The sequence below is a fragment of the Ambystoma mexicanum genome, chromosome 12, assembly GCF_040938575.1.
Source record: "Ambystoma mexicanum isolate Mex_15411 chromosome 12, UKY_AmexF1_1, whole genome shotgun sequence".
NCBI classification, from domain to species: domain Eukaryota; kingdom Metazoa; phylum Chordata; class Amphibia; order Caudata; family Ambystomatidae; genus Ambystoma; species Ambystoma mexicanum.
Window position 1 is genome coordinate 42098349 of NC_090936.1, and position 18420 is coordinate 42116768.

Consider the following 18420-nt stretch of genomic DNA (forward strand, 5'->3'; position numbering starts at 1 on the left):
AAATCACATTAGAATGACAGTCACATGCGATCAGAATTCTCATACCAACTTCAGAAAAAACTAAAAACACACCTATTCAATTAACGTTCACCAACCCACTTGACATATTCTGTGGAAAATAGCTTGTATATAAGTATGTTTGTAACACTTCTTTCTACACTTGCTTGTTCCCTCCAGAATGCAACTAGCACCTACATGGCTGAGGCTGTGCATGCTCCTATAAATGCCTAAATAAAATACATTAATACCGTTGTCTGAAAATTATCCTCAAAATAACTATCACAATCCTGTAAGTATCACAGTCTCAAAATTATTAAATAAAATGCTATTTGCAATGCAAGTCAATAGCCATATATTTACACAGATGTTTAAGGAGTTTCATTTCTCCATTTCCTTGAAATCACGTAGTCAAGAGCTTCTGCAGTCTCTGGGCTGAATGTTGATTTAAAGCTGGGCTAAAAGCATTAGCCTTTTGTTCTTTGAGAGCTGATAGGCTGAAGGGATTCTTATGCTGCAGCAGATGGCTCACCTTTGCCCTCCGACATCATGAGGCCATGCTGTCATTATCTATGTTGTCCTTGTGATCTTGAGTTGACCACAATTCAGATCTAATAGAGTATATTTTTTAAACATTTCACCCACCTGGGCTGGCTCTGTGTAACAAAGAACATTGTAAATACATAGTGTGCATGAGCCTCAAAGAGATCTCCCTTCCAGATAAGGAGCTAAGCAGGTCCTGCAATGGGGGAAAGCACTTTGAATCTTTGTGTTGTAGTCAGCCCCACTGACCAGAATTCAGTACTTCGCCCGGCACAATATCTTTCTTTAGACATGAGGCCAACCTATTATTTTCAACATGTTTGCACATCGCTGTTCATCTGATCATCATAATAGATTATTTCTTAGCAACATTTTTCCTTTTTGAGAAATGCACATGCCTCTGGACATTGCAGTTTGTTAGAAAACCCTGTTTTTCATGTAACATCAATTTCTTTATTCTTTCTTTGCCTTCTAAGTAAATGCAAAGCCCTTTTTAATCAGTCTTTTCTACTTGCTTTGGTCTTTTTTTATTACTATGGAAAACAAAGTGAAAGGCAGCTGTTCATTTTGTTCTTCACAACTAGAATTTTCATGTTATAATGTTCCCTAGGTTCCTTAATTTTCACGGTGCACAGCATTTCGATGTGTGGCAAAGTGCTGCTTTTTGTCTCTAAGCCAACAATGTGCCTTTTCCATCTTCACATAGTCCTTGGGCCTCATTCCGAGTACGGCGCTAACCAATGGCGCTATTAACGCCTTGGTTGACGCCGTACCCGGACCGGCAGCGCCTTGGTGGTTGGCGGAATTACCGCCCCATTCCAAGGTTGGCGGGGCGGTAATTCCCCAATCCCCATTTACCCTTCCCCATTCCCATTCTTGCCCCATAGGGCATAATGGGAGTGGGGAAGGCGTCAATTACGCCACCGTAAATTACGGTGGCGTAATTAACATCAAGGTCCCTTAGCGCCATGGTATTTAACGCCTGCTAAAAGCAGGTGTTAAAAGCACCATGGCGCTAAGGGAACTCGGAGTATGGCGGTAAGGAATTACCGCCACCGCTCTCGTTAGCGGTGGCCGCTATCCCTTACCGCCATACTCGGAATGAGGCCCCTTGTGTCATCTTTCAGCAAGACACATTCTCCAGAATACCCTGTTCATTGGTTCATTTTCAGCAAGACACGCATTTTGCACTCACCAGGCACCTTTGCTGTGTCAAGGCTTTAGGCCTGTTATTTTGTGTGCTAGGGTGGTCATTAAACCCCACAAGGAGGTGATTCCACTTCTCTTGTTTGTTGAAACTAGTATGCCTAGCATTGGAGTTGTTGGGAATGGAGTGATACGCAACATCCATCCCAGTGGTCAAGTCCTGTGTTATCAGAACAATTGTATTAGGCAAACTACATTATTGTTTATTACTAGTTGGCTTGCGATTTTAGGCTGCCACTGTGACTTGGTGTGTGCGCCATCCTAGTGATTGCGTACCCTTGCTAGCCACTACGTTTACAGCACATGCACTTTAGATATTGTTAGTAGCACTTTTGCACTTGTATGTACACAGAATGGTTTTAGCTTTCATGCGTTTTGATCTTTGGGACGTAAAAGGATGTATTTTTAAAAGAACCCCAAAAAAAGATATATTTTTTCTTGTTCTTTGTCATCTTTATATGCGTTGTAGTTTTTGCGTATAAATAAAAAATGCCTGTCACCATGTTGATTTGTAGGAACCTGTTTGATTAAATGGCAAGGGGTATTGTCCCTGAAATCTATGATTTAAGTTGTATGACCCATCAAGACTAAATGCGTATTGATTCCATCTACGAAGACAATGGGCCTCATTAAGAGGTCAGTGGTAACCCGCTGGTGCTACCGGCGGGTTGCCGCCAACCTTGAAACCCTGAATCCGCCGCCTGATTTCCCAATGCCACCGGGACATTACAAGTCCCGGCGGAGTGGCGAGTCAGGCGGGGGATTCGGTAAATCCCCATTCCCGTGGAGTCTGATAGGACGCCACGGGAATGGGAACTCGAAAGCACTGGCACCGTTAGCAACGGTGCCCGTGCTTCATGACAACATGATCAGACCTGCTGGGCACAGCGGCCCTCCCAGGCAGACTTTTAGTGCGGTGGTCCAGAAACAAGGGTGCCGGTAAGCTTTTGGAACGCCACACTTGTAATGAGGCCCAAAGTGTTGTATGCATAGGTTGTCCTGGTCTTCACAGTCTAATAGGACCCCTGGTGTAATTTACTGCCAGTATAAAGCAAGCAACATAAAAAATGAATAACTTCTAACGTGCGTTATGGTTCAATAACGCCACTGTGGGATCTTAAATAACATTTATAAACCACAGCCCAGGGTAAAGCGAACGGTTTATTATTATGTTAGGAGAAATCTTGATGGCATTATACATGAGATTAAGTAAACCTTGATCCAAAGTTACATTGGATAGGGTTGCTGGAGAGGACCAGAAGACTGCGGTCTAACGGGAGCTCCACTCCACTCTGTGAATCAATCTGTGGAGGCGTTCTACAGCAGATACCTTAGACTTTGTCTCCCCCCTAAGCCTTCTGTGTAAGAGTGCCCTAGCACAGGCTGCCACAGAAGATCCCAACAGTTTCAGGATGTTAAACGTAGGGGCAAATTGTTTACAGACTGCAGTAGTAAAATTCATGCAGTCGCTGATCGGAAAAGCAAGTAACCTAGTGTCTTGCGCTTTAGCTCCATTCACATCACAGAGCGGGCAGTTGATTTATATCTACACTCTTATTCAAACTTCTGGAGGAATGGGCAGCTGAGCACACAGCAAACAGCACATATGGCCCCTGTTACAGAACACACGCGGATGAGCCTAAGGGCCATGACAGGCCAGGGTGACCTCAAAATGCTGGCAGGACTCTAAACCCTCAGGTTCTTAAGCCTGCCTCTAATCAAGTAATTATGGAGTACAATAATGAGGTTAACATGAAAAGAATGACTCAAAGAAATTAAACACATGGGAGGTAGTAGGAACCAGGGGCTGAGGGAAGAAGGGATCAAACTATCCCAGGTATTATTAAGCCAACTGAAACTGCCCATGCAGTATAAAAGGAGACAGGGGGAGACAGGCAGTAAGTGAGTTAAGACAGGATTCCAGAGAGCAGGTGAGTTTATGAATAGTGAAAGGAGTGTTTATTGAGCACAATGGCTCAGACCTTGGCTGGTGTCAAACAGAGAAGTGGAGCACTTTGCAAGGAGCTTGCATGGGGTAATAACCCAAATCCGGTCAGTAACAGTGATCACTGGGTTGGAAGGAGTGTTGCTAGCCTCCAGGGGGCTATATCCCAAATCCTGCCAAGTGCCAGAGACCCTGAGAGAGGGAGAACTTGAGCACCCCAGAGCATAATCATTGAAGCAGTTAACGTCTGAGCCTGTTGTGGGCTCAGTACCATGGAGGCAACCCTTGGCTGGTGTGGGTGAATAACCAGTCTGAAAATAAACATAGAGGGGACAGGGAACTCCCGACTGGTAATCAGTTTGGGTATCTCCTAAGGCCAGAGATAATCACACAAGTATTGGCAGGTAGGTGTAGAGAGGAAGATGTATGTCACCTCCATCATACTGAAAGATCAAGAAGACATTGTGCATGGCACCAGGTATCCTCCCAATACTGCACTGAAGATATGAGATACGTATGCGCTCAGAAAACCGTATTGAATGTACCCACGAAATGACGTGGTAGAAGGATGCCTGCAGACACCACTGAACATAGAAGAGCTATAAGTGTAATCGTATAAGTGACGCCATAAACAACACACAAGGACGCACTGAAACGATATACGAATACTTAAAAGAATGAAGATGTGACTGAAGTAACAAAGTGAAAACATATATGCGAATATGAAGAAATCATATATACTGAGAAGATGAGAGAGTAGAGATGCAGTAGATTTACATACACAGAAACGCAAGGTTGACAAGATACATAGAAACTTGCTGCAGTAGAAAACATAACACGGGCAAAGAAGCCATGATGAGACAATGGACGTTGACTCTTTATAAATAGTAAGCAAGAAACCTGAAGGAGAGAGACCAAGGCTGCAGAGCTAACGGGCACTGCAAAACAGCTTTGTGCAAAGAACAAAGGGTATTTGTTTGGCGTTGTCTCAAGAATGCAGCAGCAAGAAGCAATTGCAAGGCACAAAAAGGAGTCAGAGGATAAGCAACATACGCACAACATATTTCTGTTAGAATAAGCCAAGGAGTGAACATTTGCAAGTGCCAAGTATTGGACAATCAAAGATGCAGAAAGCATAAGCATAACATGGACAGCAAGTCTCCAGAAGCCAGGGGGAGTAATAGCACCCAGTATAATTGAATCAAATACAACTCAATAGAAGAACAGGATGGACAAAAACATGGTCTCCTCACAAGTGGTGCAAGACCAGAAAACAAGGCCTATTCATTAAGCTCCAGACTAACATAGCAATGTACCTTCACTCACTTTAAAGTTACAAGGAAGAGAACTGTCAGCAAGGTCAACTACAAAGAAGAAGCCTTGGCTTAGGGCCTAAAAGATTAGGGATGGTGGGCTAATTGGCCAAGTGGCCAGTCGTCTGACATTGTTTCCCGCACCCGAGATTCGTTTTGCTTACGCGCTGCTAATGAGCCGAATCTCCAAGTTTGGGAGAGAATGCCAACCAATCATAAGAGCCTTTTCCAATGATGGACTATACATTGTTGCAGAAGCCAGTCCGTTGCCGTTATTCTGCTATAATCTATATTATACGCTGTTAGAGGTAGTTCAAGGCTTGCCTACCAGATAAGGAACAGTCAATGTTACAAACACCTAAATTAGCTATAGGTAAATAAGTTCCTCTTACCAATCCCTCCGTCTGATAGGTTTTTACTGTTTGTCCAGTAGGATGACGTCATAGCTGACGTACATTGAGGTATAAAGCTTTTGTGTAACCAAAAGATTTTCAAGTGTGTGTGAGCTGCAATCTGTTTGTTCACTAGGTTTTCCTACTTTATTGAGCTGATAATAAAGTCGTATTTTTCCACATTCTCTGAGTTGGTCCGGTTATTTGGGTCGGCGATCACTTATTGATAATTCCATCTGGCTACTGTACATTTGCATATGTCAGGTCTACATTCAACAAGCCTAGTGGTCGACCCGAAGGTAACATGTCAGAGGCAAGAAAGCAATGTGCTCAGACACATTAGACACCCTGAGACTCTCAGTCGCTACAAGAGGATCAAGTAGCTGTGCTGCGGCCATGAACAGTACTATGTTAAGTCTAGAGACAGGACTAGGACAATGGATCCCTTTAGACTAGGACTGCATCACAGGTTTTTCTAATCCCCCATCCTGACTCAGTTATTAATAGGATGTCTTTTTAAATATTACTTTAACTCCTGTGCCTCATTTGCGTTCATCCACTCGCTAGCAAAGAACAAAAGGTGTTGCCATCTTGTGTCTCAGGTCTACTGTGGATTTCCTTTACTGTGACAATCTGTACATCCCAATGATATGGTAAATCGTTAAAGTTCCATGAATATACAAAGACCAGAGAAGATTTGAAATATTCTTTTTCGTCAGAGTTAGGCATTTTCAGTCGTTTTTGATTTCCCTTTCCTGTCTTTTTCAATCTACAGTTATTTCGCACCATATAATTTTTGCTCTTTTCTTTCCTCTCATTTTAACCCCCTTTGTCATCAACCCGCACCCGACTCCACTGCCACAAATAGAAACAAGCACCCAGCTTTAAGCACCATCTCTCATACTGAATTTGTGTGAGAAGGCAGCTGTTGGCTTTGTGCTAATGCAGACGTGCAGGGGACCGTGCGAAGTCAATAGTCAGCAGCAAATCAGCTGACTAATAAAGTGATTTATGATTACAAGCAAGCTCTGAGGTTGCCGCTTCATTATCATAATAAAAATAAACACAGTTAAGCATCATACATCTAGATCGTCCTTGGCGTGAGCCAAGATAAAGACACGTGGCTTATGCACACTTGGTACACATGCTGTGCTGCAAAACAGACCACCCATCACAATGATTGGGCTACCATTGAAAGCAACATTCAACTCAATGAGAATACTTCTGAAAACACAGGAATGTTGCTACCTTACCATCTGAAATCTGCAATCAGCTTGACGTCGGCTATGACAAGCTTGTGTTCTAGAAGCATGTGCTTGAGAAGCTGGTCTTGTTCTGCTGGGGGGAAAAATTCTTCACATAAGATACAAGGCACAGATGGGGAACCTTCCAATGCAGGGCGATCACCTGGACTTTCTGGCAAACATAGAGGCTCCAGAATATTATCTGTTCTGCCTGCAGGAGAGGAGACAAGAAATATCACTTATTATCGAGGTGCAGAAAGCTCGGGCCAATCTTATACTCAGAATGAAAGAATGCAGGACCTAATTAACAGAGATTTGCATCCAAGCCAATCAGTAAATACATCTATGATTTGCACCTTCTTTCTTACACCGGATTTATTAAAAGTGGAGCAAAACCCGGAGCTGCTGAGATGCCGTAGAGCAAATCTTTGTTTGCACGTGAGCATCTAAAAAAAAAGACTCCAGGCATCCCCAGATGTTCTCTCACTTTAGGCTTTCAGAATCAAAGAAAGCAGAAGCGCATTTGAGATGGTCACAGGCATCTCCTGATTCGCTCCAGTGCAAATATTTGTGAACAAGTCCCCAAGTCTTGAATTGCCAATGTGAGCACCAGCCTTTGCTGCTTTGACAGTGGGATGATTCATCAGTCAAAATTCAACAACTATTTTTCACAGTAAATCTGTCACATAGTTTCATTTTGCAGTGTAAAGTGATTTTCTTGGTGGAAAGCAAAAAATGGCCCGTTTAATTTTTTGGGAAGAACCTGCAAAGCTACCAAGTTGCCCTGACATTCGTTTTTGCTTTGCTTTGATCGACAAAGCATTGCAGAAAGGTGCACTGGCGAGCCTATTATCGGAGGGAAACACTCTGCTCATGACTCTAGCCTTCCTACAAGAGCAAAACAGGATTGAAGTGTTGCTGTGATTTTTCCCTTTTTCGGCGGAGGAGTCTGAATGTCCTTGCTGTTCACCAAAAGAGGCTTTGTGATGGGGTGCGACCCTGGCGGCCGGGCGCCACCAACCACCATGTCATACATGATCCAGAGGAGGTATAGTGTTTATTTCCCAGGCTCTCCCGTCCATCAGCAGCCTTTATTCCATTGCTCCTTCCCCCCCGTCCCCCCACTTTCACAACTCCTGGTCTGCTAAGACAAGTTTGCCTGGGGAGCTAAAGAGGCATTTCCGGAAAAGTAATGTTCCCAAACCTGGTTAAATTGCAAGGAGAAAAACCCACAAATCCTTTTCCTTAGCTTCCAAAAGTAGAATGGATAAACTTGAATTACTGTGACAGATTCAACAGGAAGAAGTCGCAATTCAACAGACCCATTCAAAGTCCCGGAAGAACCCACTGCTGGATAGGGAAGATGACCATTATGCAGTTTTGGGGAGTTCAATGTTCTCCATAAGAAAAGACCCCCAGGTAGTTCATGAGAATACCTATAATGGGTTCAAAGAAAAGCAATGTAATGTTAACTGTAGAAGCTCAACTCTCAAGGATGTAATGTCTTGGCCTCCGCTAGCTTGATAGGTTGCAAAGACCAGGACCTTGACACAGAGGCATGGTTTTAATAATGTCAGAAATCCACAGCTGGTATACCCAGCTACTCACAAACCCAGAACTCACTGAGCCCTGCACAGACCAGAGAAAAACTGTGAAAGTACTGGATCAATGCCAGGTGCCTAGGAATACACCCGCAAGCCATCCAGGTTCGAGATGGCTGTCAGGCTCGAAGAAATCTTAGACAGAGGACCCTCGCTGGGCTCTGGTCGCAGATTAACAACACCTGAAAGATAGTTAGGTCCTCAGGTTGAGCGCCAATAACAGCACCTGCTCACAATCACTTGAGCAGTCCATGGGTTATTACATTGGTGGGTAAGAGTAGAAAAAACATAAAATGAGTGCGGAAATCAGGATCATCAGTAGAGAGAGGACAGGAGGCGACAGAGAACAAGGAGCAGTCAGGAGGACAAGGATTGTTGAACATCAATTCAGAGAGGTGGTGACTGGAGCCAAAAGAGGCAGAGGGCGAAAGTGGAGGAGCAGCTAAATGGGGACAGAGAAAAAGCTGCAAACCACTAAAAGTAGGCGGAGAAGCCTAGAGAAAGGGACAGAGGAGTGGGGGCGGAAAAGAATGGAACATTGTGGTTCAACAAGGAGGAAAAGAGGAGAGAGAGTAAGACAGGCACAGGAGTTGAAAGATAAAGCGCAGGAAATTGATAGTAAGGAGGAGGTAATCGAAGAGCAAAGCAAGAGAGGGCCCACCACAACCCTGCCAAGGATCTTGAAGTGTCTGACGGCTGGCCCTCAAGGTACCACAAGGTCAAGTGTGTGTGTGTTCCAAAGTTCCCTGCTTGGAACTTCGTCTGCTGACAATGAGCCAGTTGACGCAGGACCCAGAGGACATACTTTTCAAGTATCTGTATTCAACTTAAAAGAAAAACTCCTCACTAACCCTATTGGTAAAGGGCAGTGCCCTTCCTATCAAACTAAACTAAGGTGCTTGTCAATAGTGGAAAGAAAAATAGTCCTCCGTCCAAACCTGTCCACTAAACGGGCCCTACCACTTAAACAAAAATAAAATAAATTTTATGCGGTGTGCCCTGCACAATGTGTTATTTATTTTATAATGCGCCTAATGCCATACCAGAGTTCTGTTTCTAAGCGCAGATTTGAACCTCTGTTGCTCAGCGTGGTCTTGCTTCCAAGACCAGTGTGTTGCCCCTGTGCTAACCTCCATATACGGAGTTCACTCCGTTCAGTGTTAGATGCTAGAGTATTTCCCAGGGTTTCCAGGAATCTCTCCTGGTTTCGGGATTCTTCAATTGAACAGTTTGCCTTATTTCACAATTCCTGGCATTTTATTAAAGTTCCACAGGTTTCCAGACTTCAAATAACAAAACAAAGTCTTAAATTACAGATAAAAACTAAATGTCCAAATGTCCTCAGATGGAGGGATATTTCCCTGATCACTCTCCACCAGTTGTGTTACTCTCTCTCCACTAGATTCAGGGTCTGAGTGCCACTGCCCCCCCTCATGTCTGTTCTTTGTTTTCTTTTTTGGACCTCTCTAGCTCCCTTGGGTTTCTTTGTCCCGCCACTTCACTTATCTCTCTGGGGTAGCTAAAACCCCTCTTTTCTACTTGTGGTTCTCTCTGCTCTTGTGTTTTTTTTTTTATCTCCTTAAGATTCTCGGGTTCTCGTAACCCTTCTTTTTCTCTTGTTCATTCTTTCTCTCTGGCCCTCTGACATCCTGTACTTCACTTAGCTCTCTCTGTTCCCCCTTGACCTGGGCAATCTACGAACCTCCCACGTTGTATGGCCACTTGAGTAAGGTTGTGTCTTTGGCAGCAGTAGCGTCCCTTCCCCACCTGCCAGTCTTCTAGACTGGATACAAGCGGTTCTCTGGCTCTGCTCATTGTGGCATTCTCTAGCCCTTCTGCTCGCTCGTTGGGAGCAGAGGATTCACTCCTCCCATGGTCCCTTGTTTAATTGTTTGTTCGTGGGCACAAGTCCCACCACGTCCTTGATATTTTATTTCTATTGCGCTCATACACAAGTGTTTCAGAGCACGACTACTTGGCGTAGTTGTGCCTCCAGTTAAGTTTTGCTTTGGCTGATGTTGGTGTCTCATCCCCAGTATGTCTGTGAATCGGGACGGGGCTGCTACCTTCGGTGTTCGCCTCTCTCTGCGCCACAGACAGCTCCGCTGTGCGGCACGCTTCCACCCCTTGCTGACATGCTCACGTCGGAAGCCCGCCTCTGCATGTCAATTCTTCCACACTCAAGGGTCGTTAGTCCTTTATTCTCACTGCTGTAGTGAGGGGTGGGGGTGTTAAGTTCACCATTCGAACAGGTGTAAAGTTCATCTTTTCCTTGAGCGAAGCACAGAGAGGTCCTATCTGCATCAACTTCAGCCACACCCATAGATGCATTATCAGTATTACTGATTCCCATGTGAGCAGATAATATTTGGCTTCCCCTAGGGAAGAAGCGACAAAGTCTCCAGATTCGTCACAGTGCCTAGCCAAACAAGTTATAGGAAAATATGTTTCCCATAATGCCCCTTAGCAACGGAAACAAACCCGGACTGGAACTGGGAAGCAGAATTACAGACTGGGGGAGAGTAAACCTGGTAAAATACCCAGTCCTGTCACTTAAGGCAGGGAAGACACAAGGAAACCTGTCTAAGGATGCAAACATCAGAATTGTACAGGCAAGCTATCCCCAGATAGACTACATCCCCGGTCAATGACCTTCTCTTCCAACCAGAAAACCCGAACGGACCAATTAAATTAAATTACCCCTTCAAGGACAGAAAGATCCTTGGAGTGAACCGAAACATCCCTAACAGCAATGTAGCAGGATATCCTTCACGCAAGCAGCCTATTCAGCTTCTCCATGCACAAAGAGTTTCCAAATAGCCAGAAGAACTCCGACAGGTTTAACCGAGCCTCATTCAGACTATCTGTCACGACGCACCGACCATGTTCCCTCTGGTCATTTGAGATTGCGTCCATGTCTCACTAGTGGCATTTCTCCTTCCAATAGGACGAGCAGCGTGACTGCAAGAAACCCTTTAATCCGCTTTAGTGTTTACGTACTGAGCGTGGGATGGGTTTCTGCTTGCTGGGAAATAAACACAAGTTACGGCGAGCAGACCCTTGCGTCTAATGCCTGGTATGTGGGTTTGCCCTGCCTCGCTCAGCGCATTGAAGGTTCCTTGCTTATTTTTGTGCTATTTCCCGAAGTTTGTCTTCCTTCATCTCTGCATGCATTTCTACTCCTGGTATCCCAGTTTTCCATTATCCATTTTCATTTGTTTGTTCTTCCTTACTCTGCACCCGTTCCTCCTCGCCTTCCATTTTAGAGAATCCTTTATTTCAACTACGCTGTTTACTTACTGGTGCTGGACCTTGAATTTCCGGAATTGCTTAATGGGCTGTTTGCCTTCTGGATATCATTACTCCACAACAGCTAATGAAGTCCTTACAGTTCTCTTGCTTTTTCCTTCCTGTGAGAAGGTTTTCTTGACATTCTACTCCAGACTCCACCCCTCTACGGAATATTACCATTCAGGCAGGGTGGCTTCCAGAGAGACTTCACGAAACCAGAACCTGACAAGAAGTCACATCAGGGATCATCTACATCCAAGGTATCAATGCAGAAAGACTCCGGTGAGCCAAGCCATAGACAATACTAACACTATATGAAGTGAAAGGTCCCAGCCAATCCCAACCCTCACGCCTTTTACACTCACATCTGCATATATCAGCCTTAGTTCCAATCAGGGTGATGGGCATCTTACTATATAAACCAGGCAACCCATTACAGTGAGGTGGCAAGCAGGATCAGGAGGCTCCTGTTTGGAGAATTCTGGAGAGGGAAGATTGCTGGAGAGGGGAGGTGCTGCAGAGACTTTGGAGACTCGAGACAGGGGTGTGATGCAGAGGCGAGCTGGAGAAGTGGCAGCAGGAGATAGGACGATGTGATCTTTACAGACGACAGGAAAGTGGTGAAGGTTAAGAGAAAATGGAGGGACAAGGGAGGGGGGGGTAAACCAGGAGCAGAGTGGAAGTCAGGAATAGTAGCAGAGGAAAGGAGGAAGTGGAAGGCACAGACAAGAGCATACGGAAGGAGGGTGGCTGTAAACATGCAGCGGAGAAGCTCTTGAAACATGCAGGAATTTAACTAGAATTTGGCCGCAACGTGGCTCCCTAAAACAGGGACACTTTCCAATAACCCGGTTATAGGTCAGGAAGACAGGGCGAGATTGGCCTGTGGAAGCAGACCAATGGGACTAGGAGGGGGGAGAATAAAGTCAGGGACAGGAAAGGGGAAGGTGAGGGTTATTGAGGTGAGGTCAAAGGAGGAGGACGTAGCAAACCAATAGACACGAAGAAGATAAGACAGTAAAGTGGAGGCAATTTTCAGAGCAGGTGAGATATTGCTTGGCAAGTGGTACTGTGTTTGGGGGGTGCAAGACTGTTAGTGAAAGAGTAGTGTGAGGTGTCGGAAATGCGTGCAGACAAGTAGATGGAGTTTTCTCACAAGTAGCCATTTTATTAAATAAGGGTGAGAAAAATGCCTCACTCTCCCTAACCTAATGAGGATTTCCCTGCCTATCAAACTAAGACTAAAGGAAAACGGATCTGCGTGATTTTTCCGTCACGGAAAAGTCTGTGACGGAAAAGTTTGCATGGGAAATATACGCACCACCAAAGGTTTGTACATTTCCCATGCGAACAAACACTGCAAATCACTACATACCCACACCCACGATACACCCCACCACCACACCCACAACATAATACACCCCCCAACCACACCCCCAACATAAACAAACCATACTTACCTTTTCTTCACGCTGTGTCCCTGCAGCGCCAGTTCCCTTTCCCTTTCACTTTCGTGATTGGGAACAGGCACCGCAGGGTCCTTTTCTTTTTTTTTTTAACGGGCAGCTACATACTTTGTGGTATAGTGAGTGGGGTGTTGCGGGGGTCAGCCCCACAGCCCCTGTTTTTTTTTTTACTTACCTACAATGCATGCCACCAAAGGATGGAACTTTTGGTGTTGGACCTTTGGTGGTATGCATTTTCTGACTTTTTGTACAGTCAGACCTTTTTTCAGTCTGATCGTACAATTCCAGGAAAACACTCTAATATCAAAGGTTATCTGTCCCTCACACAACAAAATCATTCAGGTATCATATGGCCATTTAAACTCCACAGAATAACAGTAATATTCAAACATAAACGTTGTAAATAGGTATCCTTGTTACCTGGGTAGGATCCCCTTCCAGAGGATTAATGCAGGATTTTCAAAACTAAAAATCCCAATCAAGAAACTTATTTTCAGTAGCCAAATTCTGTTTCAAATGTAACAAAGAACCTTTCACTCTATGAGTCTTCACTTGGATGGTCATATTGTTAAATAAGATGTATCGCTCTTCAAAGTGATTGACCAAGGTTTCCACAAGCTCTTGCTTAAACCAAAAAGACCATCTTCACACTTATAGTCAGAATTGAATAGGACTTCTCTTCGTTAAATAACAACTTTCACATGTCTTCTTCATAAACAATAAAATCTTGTCAGGATGGTTTTACCACAGTTCATCATAACACATTAGTGGCCTTGCGACTTTCTTCCCACCACAACCTTCCACCACACTGCAGTACTTCAATGTCTTCTTCCTGGTCCACTAACCTGCCTTGCCTGGTATACTCGTCTGCCGGGATAATACTCCTACCACTAGTACACATACTCTGTGGTGAGGCTTGCTTCAAACTTTAGAAAACTATTTGACTTTCAACAACAACATTGGGTTTAACTACTTCTTCCATAAGGGTACAATACACATTGATTCTGTTTGTTCCATTGATTTGTTTGCCCCATGCCATGAAGGTTATGTTCCTCTCCACCTTGCTGATTTCTACAAGGAGGGCTTCTCTCCTGTCACCTTTGGGTTCCTTCTACAACATCAGTTAGCTGCTGGCAATGTCTCTTGTTCAGGTGTCCATCTTTAGGAAAGCTGTATCCCCTTTTATTTATAACTGCCCCTCTTTGACTTAGGCAATACTGGTTGCCTTCTTCCCTTTCAAGTAGTTTCCCTTTTTGTTAACTACTAGGCAAACAGTATCCTCTTTTGTTTGTAACTGCCTTTCTTTGGCTTAGGCAATGCTGGTTACAATATTTCCTTTTTAAGTAATCTTCATCTTTGTAGATTATATTCATCCTGCTCAAATATTGCCCTCTCTTTACTTTGGCAAATGTAGTTACAATATTTCTCCACTTGGTCTCTTTCAATATGAGTGTTGCACCAAAAATTCTTGAATTAATTAGTTGGATATTCAAAAGGATTACTGGCAGCCAGCGGTCTATTACAGAGCGCCGTGGGGTTACTAATGACGGCCAACTCACTGTTCTTTCCCTGTGCTTCCGTCCGACCCGCTGCTGCTGGTACTACTACTTTTGTCATTGGATCCTGGACGTTTGACAGCTCTGGTCAAACTCTCACAGCCCGCGTCTTCTACAAAGGGAGCCTGCCTTGCTCCTCGCATACTCCGGTGTACGCCAACCACTGGAGTAGGATACCTGACCAGGAGAGCTTCTCTCTCCTACCGAACACCCAGCAAGTGCACCGCTTCCTGTGGCACGTCATCTGTAGTTCAGAGTTTGAACTTCTACGTCTCTCTTGGCACTGCGTTCTGCTTCAAATACAGTGGTGGCTCCAGCATCATCTTCTCTCTGCTTCTGCTGCTCCCACTTCTGCTTTCTACTTCTTCCAATGGCCTGCATCTGAAGAAGTTTTAAATATTTCAACGTTCTGCTCAGGTGTGGGTCATTAGAACCATTAGACCGCACACTACCATTCTGCACCTCTGAGCTCCTCTTCCTCGTCCCAGTACTTAGAGCATTATGGGACTTGTAGTCCCTAATGTTCCGAGGTATTTCAACGTTATCTAATTCACTCTGTTGAAATAATTTATAGAATATTCCTTTAGGGGCGGTTTTTCAAGAAATTAATGGTTGGTTCTTGGCTTTATAGTGCAAACCTAAGGAGGAACCATAATTATCATAAGTAGTGATATTGATTCTCCAATTCTTACATATCTCATTCCCCTGCCGACCAAAGGGGTTTTCAGCATTATGAATTGGGGTAATTTTGGGGAATGAAGTCTTACTCTAGCAACAAGCCATTAGGTATTCCGGTATTATGGACATCTCCCCCTCTGAAGTAGATGAATACTGCGTCTATTCTGATTGAATCACCCTATTTCCTTTGTGGCATACTCCTGCCAGGTGATCCCAACCCTGGGGGTGGTGTTAGCCGGGTGATCAGGTAGCAGCTGCCTCCCCTTGGCCACCTGGGAGGAGATTTTAGGCTGGGATTCTGTGAGGACTGCGCAAGATTCATCACAGTGGAGGGCGCCAGAGTGAAAAGAGTGTGATTGAGTGGAAGGTGGTGTGGAATAGTAGTGGAGAAAGGAGAGTAGTAAAAGAGTGGAGAGTATTATTGAAGTGGCTAGGGGAGCATATTAGTGATCTATATTAGGAGTAGTGAAGGGAGCAAGGGCATGGAGGGCCCTACATTATATTCTTTTTAAAGGGTGTTGTCCGATTAAGCATGAATTCGCTACTTCAGCAGTGCCTCAGAAAACTGCCACAACAATTTCAATAGTGCATTGCTAATATGATATTTTGCAGTGCCCCAGAATAACACATACCACTTTAATATTGCCCCCTGATTTTCTCCATGGCACAGGCTTATATGTGCAGAGAAGCCATGTATCTAATGGCCATACAAAAAATATATACTTACCAGCCGTCCTGCAGTGGTTTTGTTCCCCTTGCTCCGTTGCCGAGCACCACATGCACATACATATATGTGCCGGGGTAAGGGAAGGGTCATGTTTGCAACACAGCGTTTGTATGAAAAAAGGTAACTCTCCTTCCTGATTGTGATTTCAATTGCATACAGTTAACATGATACACATTTATATTTTGTTTATAAGCAAATTGCTCCACCTATGTTTGGTTATTGTGATTAGACCAAGTAGCTATGTAATCGATATTTTATTTTACAGAATTCTAACTGCCTTATCTGAAAGAGTGTGGTAATTGTGCCAGACTATGTGAGAGAATGAGGTAATGAGATAGTGTGAGAGAGGAAGTGTGTATGATTGAGTGTGGCATGGAGTGTGAGAGCGGGAGAGCATAAGAGACCATGAGCGAACATGAGAAAGTGTGAGAGGATGCGATAGTCGGCCCTTGAGCCACCAGGAGGCAGACAAGGGTGGGTTTTGCTGTATCCTACTCCCAATACATACCCCACCCCTTAAGTTACAGCACAGCAGAGACGCAACGTTGGCAGACCATAGTAAGGGTGCCAATCCCCTCTCTTTTTGTCCAACACTCCAATTATGCACAAAGTCAGTGACAGCAGCCTGTCATTAGTAATGGGGAGAATGCCAAACAAAATTTTCACGTGATGGAAAAAAAAGACGACATTGCTTTATGTCACCACCACAGAACCTGGGATCACTGAGGTATGCTGGGGTTACCACAAAGAGCCGAAAAACAGCTGGAGTGCTAAGGGGATAAGGAACTACATACCCTAACAATTGATAGTTCCGCTGAGAATCTATAATGCTCCTGAAGATTTTGAGCTGTCTCTGAGTGAGAAGAGAGAGCAGAGGAAGGCAACGTGGATATAGAAGGTTCTATCTATTCCTACCTATCGAGTACCCTTATCCCTAGTCGCTGCTGGTGCGCTGCCTATCTAAGAGTGGATAGAGTAAGGAAAAGGAAGTATATTTTGATTCTTATTCTCTCATTGTCACACCATTTCCTAGTTTCTTTTAAACTTCAGTACCAATTTCTTCGTGAGTAATTTTATTCAAAACACGAAAGTCAACTGGCCAATAAAGTAACATTGCCATAGTACTGTTCGACAACTATCCCATTCGACATTTTTAACATTCTACAGGAGTAAGGTTTTACCCCGACTTTCCTGCCTTAAATAAAATCCACTTTGCCTCCTGTCCTAAATAATCCTCTAGATGTATATTTATAATCTACTCAGTACCCACTCTCCAATCTACACAACTATTGTGGTTTGGAGAGACAAGACAGGACAAGACCAGCGTCCTCTACTATCTTCTCACTCAGGAAGCTCAAACCCTTCAGGAGCATTATAGATGCTCAGCTGAACTATCAATTCTTAGGGTATGCAGCTCCTTTTCTCCTCTGTGTTACAAAATATAGCTTGGGCAAAACCCTTATAATAATCACTGTTAAGCAACCTTACCGCTCCTTTGTGTGTTTAGTGCTAAGGGGATAGACAATGCCAGAGCTGTCAGAGATCCAGAAGAAGCGAACACAGAGCCACAAGTAGGGGGCAGGACTTCCACCTGATTCCAAGTTGGCACCTGGGCCATTTAAAGGGTTGGAAAGAAACACAAAGTTGTCAGGTGATTAAGAGTCATTTATGGTGCTTGTAAAACAACCAGAGGAGCTCAACATCATTGAACCTGAGCCCATCAATATAAAACATTGTCAGCGGAACTAAACCCAGTGCGGGATGACAAAGGGAGAAGGGAGCCCCTTTCCATGAGTCATGGAAGGTGAGGCTGCTAACCGATAGTCCCCCTAGGGGTGGTAACATGCAGGAAGAACTCATGTGGAGGGACTTCCCTCCTGGGGACAAGGATGTGCATCTGGCACACGGACCCTTTATCTCCCAGTCTCACTGGGTAAAAACACAACCCAACCCTTTCTTACCTGTTGTAAAGTCCAAGACGGTGTGTTATTTTAATGTGTCAGACAGACTCACTATGATAGGTACTGGGTCGAAGAAGAACCCAGAAATGCTACAGTCAAGCATAAAGAGTGTTTGGACAGCTGTTGTCAATCAAACTGACATAACGCTGGGGCCAGGGCCGGCCTTTGTGTCAGGCAGCTCAGGTGGCTGCCTGACGTCAGACAGCCTCTAGTGGGCGGCGAACCAGCAGTCCACGGCGCTAGTTTGAGCTTCGAGTCAGTGCTCCTGCAAAGCCAGGCCGCAAGCACCAGCCAGCCACAATCATTTTTTATATACGTTGGACGCACACATGGCTGGATGGGATAAGAGATGAGTGGGGTTGAGGGTCAGGAATCCCGATGCGGGCCCTGCGCATGCAGTTTACTAGGCACTGCCTCGGCAGGCAGGGGGCCTTCTTGTGTGCCTCCACCTCCCTCCCCCATTTCCCGCTCCAGCATTATAATAGTTTTGTGTTGGGGAG

The 18420-nt window shown here is 44.6% G+C and overlaps 1 protein-coding gene across 3 annotated transcripts in view; it reads right to left on the reverse strand.

The window, feature by feature from the left end:
• ZNF277 (zinc finger protein 277) overlaps window positions 1–18420 on the reverse strand; it is a 415867-nt gene that overhangs the window by 315847 nt on the left and 81600 nt on the right. For 2 of the 3 annotated variants that reach the window (XM_069627912.1, XM_069627914.1), the window contains exon 2: window positions 6650–6851. The exons of the other annotated variant lie outside the window; for it this stretch is intronic. In XM_069627912.1, the coding sequence (XP_069484013.1) occupies window positions 6650–6851 (202 nt within the window). The remainder of the gene's footprint in view (window positions 1–6649; window positions 6852–18420) is intronic. 3 annotated transcript variants of the gene reach the window in all.